Source organism: Balaenoptera musculus, chromosome 3 (genome assembly GCF_009873245.2).
Source record: "Balaenoptera musculus isolate JJ_BM4_2016_0621 chromosome 3, mBalMus1.pri.v3, whole genome shotgun sequence".
Classification (NCBI taxonomy): Eukaryota; Metazoa; Chordata; class Mammalia; order Artiodactyla; family Balaenopteridae; genus Balaenoptera; species Balaenoptera musculus.
This window is the reverse complement of record NC_045787.1, coordinates 93,285,795-93,303,234: the sequence shown is the minus strand read 5'-3', so window position 1 is coordinate 93,303,234 and position 17,440 is coordinate 93,285,795. Positions and strand designations below refer to the sequence as shown.

Sequence of the window (17,440 nt, the reverse complement as noted above, 5' to 3'; positions counted from 1 at the left end):
TTTGATCACACATCTTCAAGCTACCACCTCATTTCACTGGTCACCTGCATCACAGAATCATCAAAATAGTTGTCTAAAGACATCATTTCTACTCCTCACCTTCATCATCTCCTCAACTGTCTCAGCCAGGCTTTGGCCCTCACCACCCCACTGACAGTGCTCTAGTCAGGGTGGCCAGTGGCCTCCTCATTGTCAAATCCAACCATCAGCTGTCTGTTTTCATGTCACTCAACCTCTGGGCAGCAGACCACACAGTTGATCATTCTTGAAACACTTTCTTCCATAGGATTCCGGCTTTCCTCCCTTCTCACAGACCTCTCCTATCAACTCCTCCTGTCTGTGTCATCTGTGTTGGAGGGCTCTAGGCCTCAGTTCCCAGACTTCAATTTATACTCTCCCTGAGTGATCTCATTCAGTCTTTTAAGATGTTTTCTACATGGAGATGAAGACCAAATTCATTATTTAGCTCTAGTCTCTTTCCTGGGCTCCATCTGCCTGTTTAACGTCTCTACCAGGATGGTCTCTGGAGTTAGGCCAGCTAGGCTTGTATCCCAGTTCCTACTTGTATATAGTCTTGTGTTACTTAACATTATCCATGAAATGAAAATGATAATAGTACCTACTTTACTAGATTGTTTAGAACAGTGCTGGCACAAAGTAAGTGCTCGATAAATACCCTGTTTGTTTACTTGTTTGAATTCCCTGGTAGAAGTTTGGAGAGAAGGAACTTCGTGTGTGTGTCTAATTCAACAGTTAATTTTCAAGGTCTGGCATATAGTAGCAGCTGGATATTGATTGAATTAATGAATCGATGAATGGATGAATACATTCGTTTAAAGGAGGAAAACGCAATGCATCCACAAATCAGCTGAATTGCCACTGGTTTCCAATGCCTTGACTGCAGGAGTCATCTCTGGCTCTTTTCCACCTTCCCAACACTGTATCTTTGGAGTCTCTCTTCTCAATGGCCAAGTCCTAGGAGTGTGACATCCCTGCGTCTGATACCTGATAGTGTAGGGCATGCTCTGTTTTTTTGTTTTTTTTTTTATAAATTTATTTATTTAATTTATTTATTTTTGGCTGTGTTGGGTCCCCGTTGCTGTGCGTGGGCTTTCCCCAGTTGCGGCGAGCGGGGGCCACTCTTCGTTGCGGTGCGCGGGCCTCTCATTGCAGTGACCTCTCTCTGCTGCAGAGCACAGGCTCCAGGCGCACGGGCTTCAGTAGCTGTGGCTCGCGGGCTCCAGAGCGCAGGCTCAGTAGTTGTGGCTCACGGGGCCTAGCTGCTCCGCGGCACGTGGGATCCTCCAGACAGGGCTTGAACCCGTGTCCCCTGCATTGGCAGGCGGACTCCCAACCACTGCGCCACCAGGGAAGCCCGGGCATGCTCTGTTTTGTTTGAAAATGTGAAATATAGTCTGTCGTTCAGGCTCATCAATAATGTTTTTTCATTTAGACTCAGTTTCACCAGAACTTAGCAGAAACCTAGAAAGAAGTTCTATTATGTAAAGTATATCTCTCTATGGATGTATAGATATCTATGTATATCATATATCTCTGTATAACACGAATAAATTTAAGTAGGACAGTGAAAAACAATGAATTTTCCCGGCGGTTAAGGGACAGGGGCCGGGGAGAAAGATTTTTTGCCAAATAAAGAGTAGATAACGTGCACTGTAATACAACCGCGCCGCAGAGCACAGCGAAGCCGAGCCCGCCACCGGCCCGCGCTCCCGCCCGCGCTCGGGCCCCGCCCTGATCCCGACCCCGCCCCGCCTTGCACCGCGGCCCACCTCCGCCCTGCACTCCCGCCCCGCCCTGCGCTCCGGCGTCGTCCCACATCTCGGCGGCGCTCTCCCGCCCCGGGGAGCCCTGCCGCCCAGGCGGAGCCAGGCTCTCCCCACGCCCGAACCCCTCCACCCCAGGCCTGGGGGGCCGCAGCGCACCGAGCGGCTCGGCGTGGAAAGATGGCCGCCCTGACGACGGTCGTGGTGGCGGCGGCGGCCACAGCTGTAGCGGGGGCTGTGGCGGGGGCGGGCGCGGCCACCGGGACCCGCGTGGGAGCAACGCCTGTGCCGCAACAGGTAAATGGAGGAGGCAGACGTGGGCCGGGGGGCTGCAGGCGCCGGAGGCTGGACGGGGCCCCAGGCTGAACAGGTGTGCTCCGTAGCGCGGCCCCGGGAGGCGGGAGGCGCGGTGTTAGCCTCCCTTTGCTCGGGGCCTGGCACACGCCAGCGTTTCGCTTTGTTCGCTTGTGCGTTTAACTGCTTTTACGGAGCCGCCTCTCTTGTGGTTTTGGAGTGGAGTAAGATCTGGGTGGAAACGCTGGCTCTGCCTCTTCCTAGCGTGTGATAGGAACATATTTAACCTCTCGGTGACTCAGTTTCTTCTCGAAACGTTGGAACTGATAATATGCACCTTCCCGAGCCGTGCACATTGTCTGGGAAGCCCCTGGTACAATGCTTGGTTGGAGAGAGATTCGGTGCCCAGTGACTGGTGGCTGCTGTATTATTGTATCAGCGCTGGGAACACAAGGAGGAGTCAAACATGGGATGGTCTGAGGCTGCCAGAGATCTTCTCAGGACCCGTTTCTCTGCAGTGAGGACCAGAGGATCCCCCAAGGAGAATTGTTGGATCCAGCTGCTCAGGTCAAAGATCTTGACTCCTCTCCTTCTCTCACAGCCCACACCCCATAGCATGGGCAGTTCTTGTCTGCTCTACCTAAGGAATAAGTGCAGAATCCCACTCTTCTCACCACCTCACATGGTGGTCCACACCATCATTTCTCCCCCAGCAGAAATACTTTCCTAGTTGGTTTCTCTTCTTCCACTCTTGCCTTCCTGAAATATTCTCAACAGTCAGGTGATTGAGTCCAATAATGACACTTGTCTGCTCAGATCCCTCAGAGTAAAAGCAAACGTTTTTACCGTGGTCCACAGGGCCTCTGAGCTTGCCCCTACCACCTCCCTGTCACCTCATCCCCAGTCCCCTGCCCTGAGTCTCCTGCAGCCATACTGGCTTTCTGGTGGTCCTTCAAACAGGTGGAGCACACTTCTCCCTCAGGATTTTTGCAGTTGCTGTTCCCTCCGCCTGGAATCTCTTTCCTCATGGTCTCATGGCCAGCACCATCACCGCCTTCGGATATCTTTGTTCAAATGCCATCAGCTCAGTGATTCTTTCCTTGACCTCCCCTTACTGAATCCCCCTACCCAGCACACCCTGTTGTCTTTTCTGGTTTTGTTTTTCTCCATAGCACTTATTACCATATAATATATTACATATTTTATGCTTACTTTTTAATTTTTCTCCACCCTGCCTGGGAACGTAAACCCTGCCCTCTATGAGGGAAGAAACTTTTGGAAGTTTATTCACTCTTGTATTCCCAGCACCAAAAGCTGTGCCTCTTTAGTCCAGGAACATAGTAGATGCTCATTAAATATTTGTGGCTTAGTCCAAACCTGAAAGAAGGCTGTTAGGAGCTGAGGACAGCTTCTATCATTTTCTTCTTCTAAGGAAATACAGTGTCTTTACCTGTTTCAAGAAATTCAGGAAATTCCACCTCAGACAAATTTTCTCACACATCCTCTGTATTTCTTTTTATTATTCTAACTCTGGCCCAAATGTCTCAGGAAAAAAATATAAAATACAGAAAAATACATAATAGATATATATTTTTTTCAGATATATTTTAAATACTTTAAAAATATTTTTTAAAATGTATGGCCCTAGTGTTTTAGCCCTCTTGGTGGCTCTCTCCATGAAACCTTTCTGGCTTACTTTAGTTGAAAATGATTTGTTCTCTAAATTCTTATAACCATGTTTTACCTCCTGGTTTGCATTTCTCACAAGTTGCCTAATACTGTTATTGATGCACACTCTTGCCTACTACAGTGATTCTCAGAGGTTTGCCTTCCTTGGTGTTGGATCAGAATCACCTGTGGAGCTGTTTCAACTGTGACATCGGTTTCTCACATTCAGCAATGTCTGGAGACAGTTTTGGTTGTCACAGCTGCAGGTGGACTGTGGGGTGTTTGTGTGTGCTCCTAGCATCTAGTGGGTACAGGCCAAAGGACAGCTCCCCCCCAAAAAAAATTACCTGGTCAAAAATATCCGTAGTGCTGAGGTTGAGACACCCCACTTTATACCCTCTCACTAGTTTAGGGAGGGCAGAGCCTCATGGTTGACAGTCACAGCAGTAGCGAGGTAGAATTTCTCAAGGGTGTTTGGGTTTAAAAAAAAAAGAAAACAATTAGAATCTCTACTGTACCATACTGCTTTTTGAGGAGTTTAACTATGTGTTATCCCTCTGTGTATTCCCCCCAACGTACCACATACACATACACACAGACGCACACACATACGCACTGTACACTCAAATTCTACAGCCTCGCACTGAACTTGGATATTTGTCATAGGATTTCATGAATGAGTATTCCTATTGATTCTAACAGTGAAACCAACTAATGTTTTCCTGAGAAGAGATAATTTTCCTCATGATATTAGAGATGTCCTCCAAAATATCTGAAGTTCCTATATTAGTCTGCTAGGGCTTCCATAATAAAATACCACAGACTGAATGGCTTAAATGACAGAAATTTACTTTTTTACCATTTTGCAGGCTGGGAAGTCCAAGATCAAGGTGCTGTCAGGGTTGGTTTCTGGCTTGTAGACAGTCACCTTCTTGCTGTGTCCTCACATGTGCACACGCAGAGAGAGAGAGTTTTCTGGTGTCTCTTCCTCTTTTTATAAGGACACCAGTCCTAATGGATTAGGACTCTATCCTTATGATCCCATTTAACCTTAATTACTTCCTCCAAATCTAGGGCCTCAACCTGTGAATTTGGGGGGTGATAATTCAGTCCATAACTGTTAAATTATTTTGTCCATAACCCTTAAATTATTTTGGAATAATTATCTTTGAAGTTTTAGAACTATTTTATATTGTGTTTTATTTTACAACCTCCATAGAGTGTGGAATCCCATAAATTTCTCATTCATTTTGAAAAGAAATAATGTACCCTATCTGTGCATTTTAATACTTGTATATTATTTGTTCATAATTCTCCTCAGCCATTGCCTTTCAAGGCCGAAGACTATGAATCTCTTGATTGTCCTCTCAGATGCCTTTTCCCTTTTTATCTTTTCAGCAGCTGAATATAACTTTTTTGAAGTATCTCTAGCAGTATCACACTAGTGTATGTTCTGGTTGTACCAAGATAGAGCTGTGTCTGCTGTTGTTTTGTTTCTAGTGCCCTTCCTGTGATGACTTGTATTTATGGCATTTGGCTGCCTGGAGTGGTCCTTCAGTAATAAGCACATTGCTTTTCTGACTTTAAATGATTACTCAAAATGGATTTCCTCTAGAAGATCACACACATGAATAGGGCTGTGTGTATGTTGGTAGAGTGCAGAATCCCCCTTCCCCCTCAAGGATAGTCACATCCTAATCCCAGCACCTGTGACTATGTGACCTTAACATGATTGAAGGAACTTTGCAGATATGATTAAGTTGAGGATCTTGAGATGGGGAGTTTATCTGGGTGGGCCGATATATTCACAAAGGTCCTTGTAAGAGGAAGCAGGAGGATCAGAACCAGTAGGAGAGGTAACAGTGGAAGCAAAGAGGGTGAAGTTATGTGAGGAAGGGGCCATGAGCCAAGGAATGAAGGTGGCCTCTAAAAGCTGAAAAAAAGGTAAGGAAGTAATAAATTCTCCTCTGAATCTCCAGAAAGAACACAATCCTACCAACACCTTAATTTTAGACTTGACCTCCAGAATTGTAAGAGAATAAATTTGTGTTGTTTAAGCCTCTAAGTTTGTGGTAAACTAATTTTTGGTAAGTTTGTTATAGTAGTGATAGGAAATGAATGCAACCAGAAGAAGGCCTGAGCTCTCACCTTTGGCTGTCTTGAAAACTCTGTGCAACAGGTAGTGAAGGCTAAAGTAGAGTTTTAAACTGCTTGCCCAAGTACTGATGGCACACTCCAGCATGTACTCAGACCACCTCAGCAAAGACTGGGGACTTAATTGGTTCAAGACATCTAAGAAAATCTTTGACCAACCAGTTGTTCACTGACAACTAAGCTAACGAAACAGGGATTTCAGTGCCACACAAACAAAGAATACAGACTTTACGGAATTGGTTCAGAAAAATGACTAAACAAACAGTGACAACAACAAACCTTGGAGAGGGGAAAGAATCTCATTTTCAGAGTTGCCACATTATATTATTTAAAGTGTTGAGTATTTGACAGACAAATTATGAGATATGCAAAGAAACAAAGTATGGTCCACACACAGAAGAATTAAAAAGAAAAAAGAACAGTAAAAAGAAATTGTCCCTTAAGATGACCAAATGTTGGACATAATAGACAAAGACTTAAAATCATCTACTTTCAATATGTTCAAAAATCTAAAGGAAACCATTTCTAAAGAAATAAAACAAACTATGAGAATGGTGTCTCACCAAATAGAAAATATCTATAAAGAGAAAAATTATAATAAAAGAATCAAATAGAAATTTTGGAGTTAAAAAATACAAGAACTCAATTCACTAGAGGGACTCAACACTAGATTTGAGCTACCAGAAGATAGGTCAATTCAGATTATCCAGACTGAGGAACAGAAAGAAAAAAAGAATGAAGAAAAATGAACAGAGCCTTAGAGACCTGTGAGATACCATCAAGTGTCACAGCTAATGAGAGTCCCAGAAGGAGAGGAAAGAGAAAAGGGGGGAAAAGAATATTTGAAGAAATGATGGGTGAAATATGAATCTACACATCGTTGGAACTCAGTGAACTCCAAGTAGAATAAACTCAAAGAGATCCATACCTAGACATGTCATAATCAAACTGTAGAAAAGACAAAGACAAAAAGAAAATCTTGAAAGCACCAACAGAGAAGCAACTCAACATATACAAGGGATCATCAGTAAATACTGGTTTCTCAACAGACACCTTGGACTCCAAAGGCATGGAATGATAGACATAGTCAAAATGCTGAAAGAAAAGGACTCTCAACCAAGAATTCTGTGTCCAGAAAAATAATTGTCTAAAAATGAAGGAGACTACATCAAACTAAAAAGATTCTGCACAGCAAAGGGAACATCAACAGAATGAAAAGACAACCTACTGAATGAGAGAAAACATTTGCAAATCATATAAGGAGTTAATATCCAAAGTATATACTCGTACAACTCAATAGCAGAAAAAAAATCAGATTGGAAAATGGGCAAAGGAACTGAATAGACATTTTCCTCAAGAAGACATACAGATGACCAACAGGTACTTGAAAAGATGCTCAGCATCATTAATCATCAGGGAAATGCAAATCAAAACTGCACTTTTTAGAATAGCTGTTATCAAAGGGACGAGAAATAACAAGTGTTGGTGAGGATGTGGAGAAAAGTGAACCCTTGTTCACTGTTGGTAGGGATATAAATTGGTTTAGACTCTCTGGAAAACAGTATGGGGGTTCCTCAAAAAATTAAAAATAGAACTACGATATGATCCAGCAATTCCGATTCTGGGTATTTATCTGAAGGGAATGAAAACACTAACTTGAAAAGATACGTGCACCCCAGTGTTCACTGTAGCATTATATACAATAGCCAAGAAATGGAAGCAACCTATGACCACTAATGATGAATGGATAAAGAAAATATGATACACACACACACCACTGGAATACTATTCGGCCATAAAAAGAAGGAAATCTTGCCATTTACAAAAATGTGGATGGACCTTGAGGACATTATGTCAAGTGAAATAAGTCAGACAGAGAAAGACAAATACCATATGATCTCACTTAAATGTGGAATCTAAAAAAAAAATTAAACTCATAGGTACAAAGAACAGGTTGGTGGTTGTCAGAGGCAGGGGATAGGGGCTGGGCAAAATGGATAAAGGTAGTCAAAAGGTACAAACTTAGTTATAAAATAAATAAGTCCTGGGGATGTAATGTACAGCATGGTGACTAGTTAACAGTAGTTGCTAAGAGAGTAGATCTAAAAAGTTCTCATCACAAGAAAAACATTTTGTAACTCTGGTAATGGATGCTAACTAGACTTGTGGTGAGCATTTTGCAATATATACAAATATTGAATCATATTGTACATCTGAAACTAATATAATGTTATATGTCAATTATATCTCAATTTAAATATCAAAGGAGATTGGAATTCAAAGGGAGCTTAGAGTTTATCTAATAAAATATTTTCATAAAAATAACTTTAAAAATAAAGTTGAGACTTAAAGATATTAAATAATTTGCCTTGATTTCTGTTATCAGATATACATCTCAATAGATGCTCTGTTTCCAGCATAGTGTTTCTGCCAATGCAACATGCTAACTCAAGCTCTAAGTGAGTTGATTTGTTAAAAATATAGATAGTATTATCTCTTACAGCATAGTAAAACCCAAAGACTTTATTGTTTGCCAAGTTACTTTTCATAAAAAACATATAAAATGGAAACCTAGGTTACAAAATTTGCTGCCACTAATTATAAGGACATCTTCACTCTATTGTCCCCAAAATATAATGGCAGTAAAATATAATGGATAATGGTAGACTATGGAAAATTGAATACATATGCACAGGTCCTCTATTGGCTCCCATGTAAATTCTCCTAGAAGTTCACATCCCTGGAATTCACATAACTAGAACAAGTAAGTGCACTTGACCCTTAAACAACACGAGGGTTAGAGGCACCAACCCCTGCATAGTCAGAAATCTATATATAGCTTTTGACTCCTCAAAAACCTAACTACTAATAGCCTACTGTTGATCTTTTGGTCAATTAACACATATTTTGTAAGTCATTATACTGTATTGTTACAATTAAATAGGCTAGAGAAAGTAAAATGTTACTAAGAAAATCATAAGGAGGCAAAAATACATTAACAGTACTGTACTGTACTTATCGATACTGTAAGTTTACATGATTTGTTTATAAGATGAATTGCCAGTCAGTATCTGCATCAGTATTGTCATATACAAAACACTATAGATGTTGTACATATTACTAACACTAGACATCAAAAATGAAAACATAATGTGAAGAAGAAATTCATATTTATTTACAAATATAATGGTCCATGCACTGATAATGAAGAAGCAGCAATATGATTGCTTTATGGTAGCCTAATATAGTCGATATGTTTGCTTCACAATAGCCTAGCCTGTACACGAATGAATCATTATAAAATTTTTATGGCATACAATATTATCATCATATTCATAATGTAACACTGGGAACATTGTTCCATTTTTTTCAAAAACCACTTACCTGTGATGATAGGCTGCTAGGCACTTTCTCCAATTAAGAGAGAGAAAAGCATACTGTACGGTAATGTAATTCTTTGAAAGCAAAGTTATAAAACAGTAAGAAAACTAACACGTTATTAATTTTATATGACTATCACTCACCTTATGCCTATGTAAGGATAGACTAGTATCTACATATATTTCATGCATTCATGACATACCTAACTTTTTCTTAATTTTTTTGATATTTCTAGGCTGTGTGATTCGTCTGTTTTTTCAAATTGTCACAAATCTCCAAAATTTTTTCCAGTATATTTATTGGAAAAAAATCTGTGTATAAGTGCACCTGCTTCAAATCTGTATTGTTCAAGGGTCAGCTGTATAGTATTTCTCAGAATTGGAGCATATTTTTCTCAGCTAAACATAATTTCCCCATATGATCAAGATTATATTATACTTATAAACTAATGAACAAATTTTTAAAAATTGTATTCTCTACACACATTTCTCAAGTAAAATGTAAAAATCTTTAGTGAAAAAAATGGAGAAATTTAGACAATCCCAGATTTTAAAAAACTGAGAGGATTCATTGCCAGCATATCTGCCCTACAAGGAATACTAAAGGAAGTCCTTCGAGCAAAAGTAAAAAGATACTAGGTAATAATTCAAATCCAAATGAAGAATAATATCAATAAAGAGTACTGGTAAAGGTAAATATAGAGGTAAATATAAAAGTCAGTATAATGTAAAGGTATATAATAATAAAGGTAATGTATGATAATATAAGGTAATATTATAATAAAGGTATATATAAACATATATTTATAATATATAATAGTAAAGACAAATGTAGAGGTAAATAGAAATGTCAGGGTTTTTTTGTTCATAACAAATTTCTTTCATAAAATAGAGAAGGGAACACTTCTCAACTCATTCTATAAGGCCATTGTTACCTTGATACCAAAATTAGACATCACAAGAAAGAAAATAACAGATCAGTATCTCTTATGCATACAAATGCAAAGATTCTCAACAAAACACTATCAAGCCAAACCTGACAACATAGGGGAGGATTTTACACCATGATTAGTTGGGATTTATTCCAGGCATATGAAAATCAATCAACATAATAGAACTTATTAATAGAATAAAGGACAAAAACCATATGATCATCTCACTAGATGCAGAAACAGCAACTGAAAAAATCCAGCACTCTTTCATGATAAAAATATTTGACAAGTTAGCGATAGAAGGAAACTCCTCTGCCTGATAAAGGCATCTATGAAACACCAACCTTTAACATAATACTTAATGACGAAAGATTGAAGACTTCCCCATAAGATCAGGAATAAGACAAGAATATCCACTCTCACCACTTTATTCACTGGAGATTCTAGCCAGGCAACTAGGCAAGAAAAACAAAAAGCATTCAGATTGGAAAAGAAGAAATAAAACTATCCTTATTTGCAGATGACATGATCTTGTATATAAAAAATCCTAACTAATCCTCCAAAAAAACTATTAGAGCTAATAAACAAGTTCAGCTGTTTGCAGGAACTTGCAGGAAACAAGAGCAATGTACAAAAATCAGTTGTACTTCTATACAGTAGTAATGGACCATTCAAAAATGAAATTAAGAAAATAATGCCATTTTGGAGTATTACTCAGCAATAAAAAAGAATGAAATATTGCCATTTGCAGCAACACAGATGGACCTAGAGATTATCATACTGAGTGAAGTAAGACAGAGAAAGACAAATAGTATATGATATCGCTTATATGCAGAATCTAAAAAATAATACAGATGAATTTTTACAAGATAGAAACAGACTCACAGAAAAAACAAAAACAACAAAAAAAGTATGGTTACCAAAGGGGAAAGAGGGGGAGCAGGGATAAATTAGGAGTATGGAATTAATAGATACGTACCACTATATATAAAATGGATAAACAACAGAGATTTACTATATAGCACAGGGAATTATATTCAATATCTTGTAATAACCTATAATTGAAAAGAATGTGAAAAAAATGTAAGAATCATTTTGCTGTACATCTAAACTAACACAATACTGTAAATCAACTATACTTCAATTAAAAAAATTTAATATTCCATAGTATAACGAAGAATAAAATACATAGGAATGAATTTAGCAAAAGAAGTGCAACACGTTTAAGTTTTTGAAACATATGTTTCGAAAACTCAGAAACATCATTGAGAGAAATTAAAGAAAACCTACCTAAACGAACGTTTTTTGTTCATGAATATGAAGACTTAATATTCGTGAGATGGTAGTACTCCCCAAATTGATTTACAGATTCAATGCAATCCCTATCAGAATCTCAGCTGCCTTTTTTTTGTTTTTTTTGCAGAAACTGTCAATCTGATCCTAAAATTCATATGGGAAATTCAAGGGACCCAAAATAGTCAAAACAATCTTGAAAAAGAACAAAGTTGGAGAACTCCCACTTCTTAATTTCAGAATTGACTATGAAGCGACAGTAATCAAACAGTATGGTACTGGCACAAGGATAGACATACCAGTGAGAGTTAAGAGTAAACCCTTACATTTGTGGGCAATTGATTTTCAACAAGGGTGCTAATATAATTCAATAAGGAAAGAATGGTCTTTTCAACAGATGGTGTATTCACATACAAAAGAGTGAAGTTGGACTTCTCCCACACACCACATATAAAAGTTAACTCAAAATGGATTAGAAACATAAATGTGAGAGATAAAACTGTAAAACTCTTAGAAGAAAACTTAGATGTAAGTCCTCATGACCTTTAATTAGGTAATGGTGTCTTCTATATGACATCTAATGCACAAGCAACTGAAGATAAAATAAATTGGACTTCATCAAAATTTAAAACTCTGTGCTTCAAAGGACATTATCAAGAAGGTGAAAAGACAGCTCAGAGAATGGGAGAAAATATTTACAAATCATATTTTGATAAGGACATATCTAAAATATGTAAATAACTCTTACAACTCAAAAATAAAAACACAACCCAATTTTAAAAATAGGGGAGGATATAAGTAGATATTCCTCCAAAGAAATAGCCAATAAGTACATGGAAAGATGCTCAGTATCATTAGTCATTATGGACTAATGAAAAACCACTGTGAGATACCATTTCACATCTATTAGGATGACTGTAATAAAAAAGATAGACAATAACAAGTGTCGGTGAGGATGTGAAGAAACTGGAACCCCCATATAGTGCTGGTGGGAATGTAAAATGGTGCAGCCAGTGTGGAAAACAGTTTGGCACTTTTTCAAAACTTTTGTGCTTCAAAAGACATTATCAGGGAAGTGAAAAGGCAACTCAGAATTGGTGAAAATATTTGCAGATCATTTATCTGATAAGGGACTTATAAGAATGCTTAGAGCTTAAAAAAGAAAAACATGAAAATTTTAAATGGGAAAGTAAAAAAGAGTTACCTATGATCCAGAAATTCCACTGCTAGGTATATACCCAAGAAAATTGAAAACATATATTCATACTTAAACTTGTACACAAATGTTCTTAGTAGCATTATTCATATTGACCAAATAGTGAAAGTAACCCCATTGTCCATTAACTGATGAGTAGGTAAACAAAATATGCTAGATCCGTATGGAATATGACTTAGCCATAAAAAGGAATGAAGTGCAGATTCATGGTACAACGTGGATGAATCTTAAAAAACATTATACTAGGGACTTCCCTGGTGGCTCAGTGGTTGAGAGTCCGCCTGCCAATGCAGGGGACACGGGTTCAATCCCTGGTCCAGGAAGATCCCACGGAGCAGCTAAGCCCGTGCGCTGCAACTACTGAGCCTGCACTCTAGACCCCGCGAGCCACAACTACTGAAGCCCACGCGCCTAGAGCCCGTGCTCCGCAACAAGAGAAGCCACTGCAATGAGAAGCCCGCGCACCACAACAAAGAGTAGCCCCCGCTCCCCGCAACTAGAGAAAGCCCGCGCAACAACAACAATCCAACGCAGCCAAAAATAAATAAATACATTAAATAAATTTAAAAAAAATTATACTGAGTGAAAGAAACCAGACAGAAAGGTTGCATATTGTATGATCCTGTTTATATTAATTGTCCAGAATAGGCAAATCCATAGAGTTGGAAAATAGATTAATGGCTGCCTAGGGGTATGGGGAGTGACTGCTTAATGAGTATGGGGTTTCCTTTTGGTATGATGGAAATATTCTGGTACTAGATAGTGTTGATAGTTGCACGACTTTGTGAATATACTAAAAACCACTGAATTGCAAACTTTATGTATACATTTTATGGTATGTGGATTATATCTCAATTTTAGAAGTATTCCCTAAATTCATTACTTTATTCTTGCTTGCTTCTCGAAATTTAAAGGCTTGTTTCCTTTTTTCTTTATCTCCCACATCCAGGCTGTCAGCAATTCCTCTTGGTTATACCTCCCAGATATATTTAGTCTTCTTACTTTTAATCTTCACCATCACCCTGGTAGCCCTGAACACCATTCTTCCTTGTCTGTGTTGCTGCGTCACCTGCCTCATTGATTCTCCTGCTTCCAGTCTTGCCTCACCTCCTCCTCCACCTTCCATCAATTTATTCTTCAAAAAAATAGCCAGAAGGATTTCCTTTAAAAATTAAGTGTATTGTGGCATTCTCCTACTCTAAACCCTTCAGTAAAATCCAGACTCCCCTAGTGACTTAAAATGCTGGTGTGATGTGCCACTTGCCTACCTCTGTATCCTCATCTCCTACTTTACTCTGCACTTTGCTAATCTCGTGTCACAGTTGCCTTTTCTCTGCTTGAACTAGCCAAGGTTTTTCCTGCTCTAGGGCTTTTGCACATGCTAGTCCCTCTGCCTGGCACACCTTTCCCTATAGTTTTTGGCATGGCTGGCTCCATTCTTCCTTAAACATCATCCCCTCAAATAGACCTTATGTGGCCATTCTAACTGAAAAAAAAAAGATGCTTTGCCCCATTATCTTCATCTCAACATTGTTTATTTCCTTAATAGCACTTACCATGTTGTTTGTTTTTTTTTTAAATTTATTGCTTATTTACTCTTTTCTTTTTAAGTCTGTTCCCCTCACTAGACTTTAAGTCAAGGGCCATATTATCATGGGCTATCATTGTTTCCCTAGTGTCTAGTGCAGCACCTGTCACATCATAAGTGTTCAATACATATTGGTAAATGACTGATTGAATGAAAGAATTAGATCTTTTTCTGAAAATCCCTGAAGACTTTACATATCTTACTTACTAATTTAGCATTTTAAGATAGATATTCCTTCTTCCACAAAATGCATTTTTAAAAATTAAATAAGATTGGCCCCCAAATTATCCCCTGAGAAACTCCATCATTGATGGTTTTTCTCTGAAAAAAATTCCACCTTCATCTCCTACCACTTTTATTATTGAGGATAAATTTATTTTTGTTTTCTATTCAGAATGATGGCTGTTTTGGTACTTCAGGTGGAATTCGTCCTTTTCAGCTTCAAAACTGGAAGCAGAAAGTTAGTCGGACTAAGAAAGCAGAATTCATACGTACAGCAGAAAAATTTAAAAATCAGTAAGTATAAAAACATTATCTTCAAATAACATTACTAGCTATTTTATGGTGAACAGTATAAAAATTCTACTCCACCCTATTCAATCCCACACTAAGTTACGAAATTCTAGTCACTAGTCTTTCAGATGTAAAACAAGAGAAAGGTGAGAAGTGTGAAATAGACAAATGATAATAAACTATTTAGTATAAAGTTAATTTTAAGTAGAGTTATTTAAATTTTATTTATTTATTTTTACCATTTTGAGACAGTGTATATCAACAAAAACAAAAGTTATTTCTTTAGATCACATATATCAAGTAACAGATTAAATACATTTTTACTAACCAAGGTGAGCACTTAGTAAATCTTTCTGAGTGAGTGAATAATTTTAATGAAAAGTCTGTGCTGTACCCTTGAGTTTTTTTTATTGGCCTTTTCTTTGGTTTCCCTTCCTTGGTCTCTGCCCTTTCAGATCCATCCTGCACATTATGACTAGAATAATTGAGAAGTTGGCATTTATTTTAAGCTTTAGCGTATATGTATTTTTAAAATAACCAGTGATAGTTACTGAATGTTTAACATTATCAGTAGCACCATATGATATGATGAATATCATGAGTAAAGATAAAAGAATTAGTATTCAGAACACCCAACCCTATCCTATAGTTGGAGGCTTTGTAAAAACACTGCTTTGAATTTATACAAAATCAGTTTGCTAAGGAACCAAGAGAAAAGGAGTCATTTGTAAGAAAGAGTCTCTGGACCAGAATTAGTGGCAGTTGGGTCTGTTTAGAAATTCTACCAATAAAAAGTGTACTGTTTGAATTTTGAAAAGTTATACCATACTGTAGTCTTGTGAGATTGAATTCTCACTGTATTTGTATAATTCTTGTATTTTTAATACTCAGAATTTGATAAAATACAAATTTTTTTAAATTTCCAAAATGCATTACCTTAGATAGAATTGGTTAAGAATTCTGGTCATGTTTCTCTCTAGATAGGGTAATCCACCAGGCGGTTAATGTCCATATATATAGCAAACCAGTAGATTACGCCAGTATAGATAGATACCTTGTCTATCAGTATGTGTAGGTTTTGTAACTGATTAACCTTCCTTCATCTGTTGTAAGGTTTTAGAAAAACTCATTGAAAGAGTATTAGAAAAATCCATTGAAATTGAATCCAACAATTCTCATTGGACACAAAGGAAAGAACACCATTTGTAATATAATTGTTTTATTTTCAGAATAGGTTATACATTCACATAATTCAAAAATCAGTTCATATCAAAGAGTCCACAGTGGAAGGTCTTTGTTTCAAACACTTCCCTTCCCCTCAGATAGCCAGTATTTTTAGTTTCTTGTGTATCCTTCCACAGATATTTTATGTACTTATAAGGAAATAAAAAGACATATTCAGATGGTTCCTTTTTTATATAAATGGTAGCATACTGTATACACTGTTCTGCATCTTGTTTTGTTTTGTTTTTTTAACTTAAGAATATATCCTAGATACCAAGGAATTATTGATTTTGTCAGGCATGATAATGGCGTTATAATTATATACGTCAAGTATCCATAATCTCTAGAAATGCACACTGAAGTATGTTGGGGTGAAACTACATAATGTAGTAGATTTACTTTGGAATACTTAAGCAAAAAAGGAAGAGAAAAGATAAGAAAAGGTAGCTGCACCAAGAGAGGAAAAAGGTAAAATTGTTGAGTGAATCAGAGTGATATGAGGTATATATCATATGAAGCTATCTGAGGGGAGTCAGTTTACCATTCTCTACTTTTGGGTATATCTTAACATTTTCATATAAAACCTTTGTTAAAAAAGAGTGTATCTTGGAGTTCTTTCCTTATCAGTACATAGAACACGGTACTACTGCATTGTATTCCACTGTAGGAGTGTACCATCATTTATTTAACCTGCCCCTTAGTGATAGACATTTAGGTCATAGCAAATCTTATGTGATAACAAATAATGCTGAATTAATTGCAGTTTCAAAGGTTCACATTATTTTACACATGTGTGAGTGTATCTTTAGGAACAATTCCTAGAAGTAGAAATGCTGGGTCAAAGGTATATGAATTTGCAAATGTGATGAATATTGCTAATTTGTCCTCCATAGGCAATTTATGATTTCACCAACAATATATGAGAGGACCCATTTCATCACAGTTTTATGATCAGAATATATTATTTAAAGTTGTGATTTTTTTCTCTAGTCTGATAGGTATACAGTGTTACCATGGTATAGTTTTAATATTCATTTCTCATGCTATGAGTGAGGTTGAACACCTTTTCATATGTTTGGCAAGTTGTCTCCATTATTACGTTTTGAATGTCTTTATAGGTTAATATTTCTAATCCAGGAATATCAAAACATAACTTACTTACTGTCGTCGCATATCCTGTGTCCATGACAGACATTTCTATTTGATCACAGTAACTTCCCCCACCCCAACCAGAGACTAGATGGGCTGGAGTCCTCAGCGCAGGACTCCAGTAGCCACCCTCAATCTGTTAGAGTTGACCTGCAGACTGACATCTATTTGACGTCTCTGTTCTACCCCTCCCTTCCTTTCCCAACATATGTGCAAGTTATGACCTCCTCAGCCTTTGGGGCAGC

General features: G+C 37.9%; 1 protein-coding gene across 1 annotated transcript in view; it reads left to right on the top strand.

The window, feature by feature from the left end:
* The first annotated feature begins 1,796 nt into the window (after positions 1-1,796).
* Positions 1,797-17,440, top strand: part of CCDC112 (coiled-coil domain containing 112) — a 31,473-nt gene continuing 15,829 nt past the window's right edge. The window contains exons 1-2 of the mRNA XM_036849344.1: positions 1,797-2,081; positions 14,704-14,825. Of these exons, the coding sequence (XP_036705239.1) occupies positions 1,965-2,081; positions 14,704-14,825 (239 nt within the window). The 5' untranslated portion in view covers positions 1,797-1,964. The remainder of the gene's footprint in view (positions 2,082-14,703; positions 14,826-17,440) is intronic.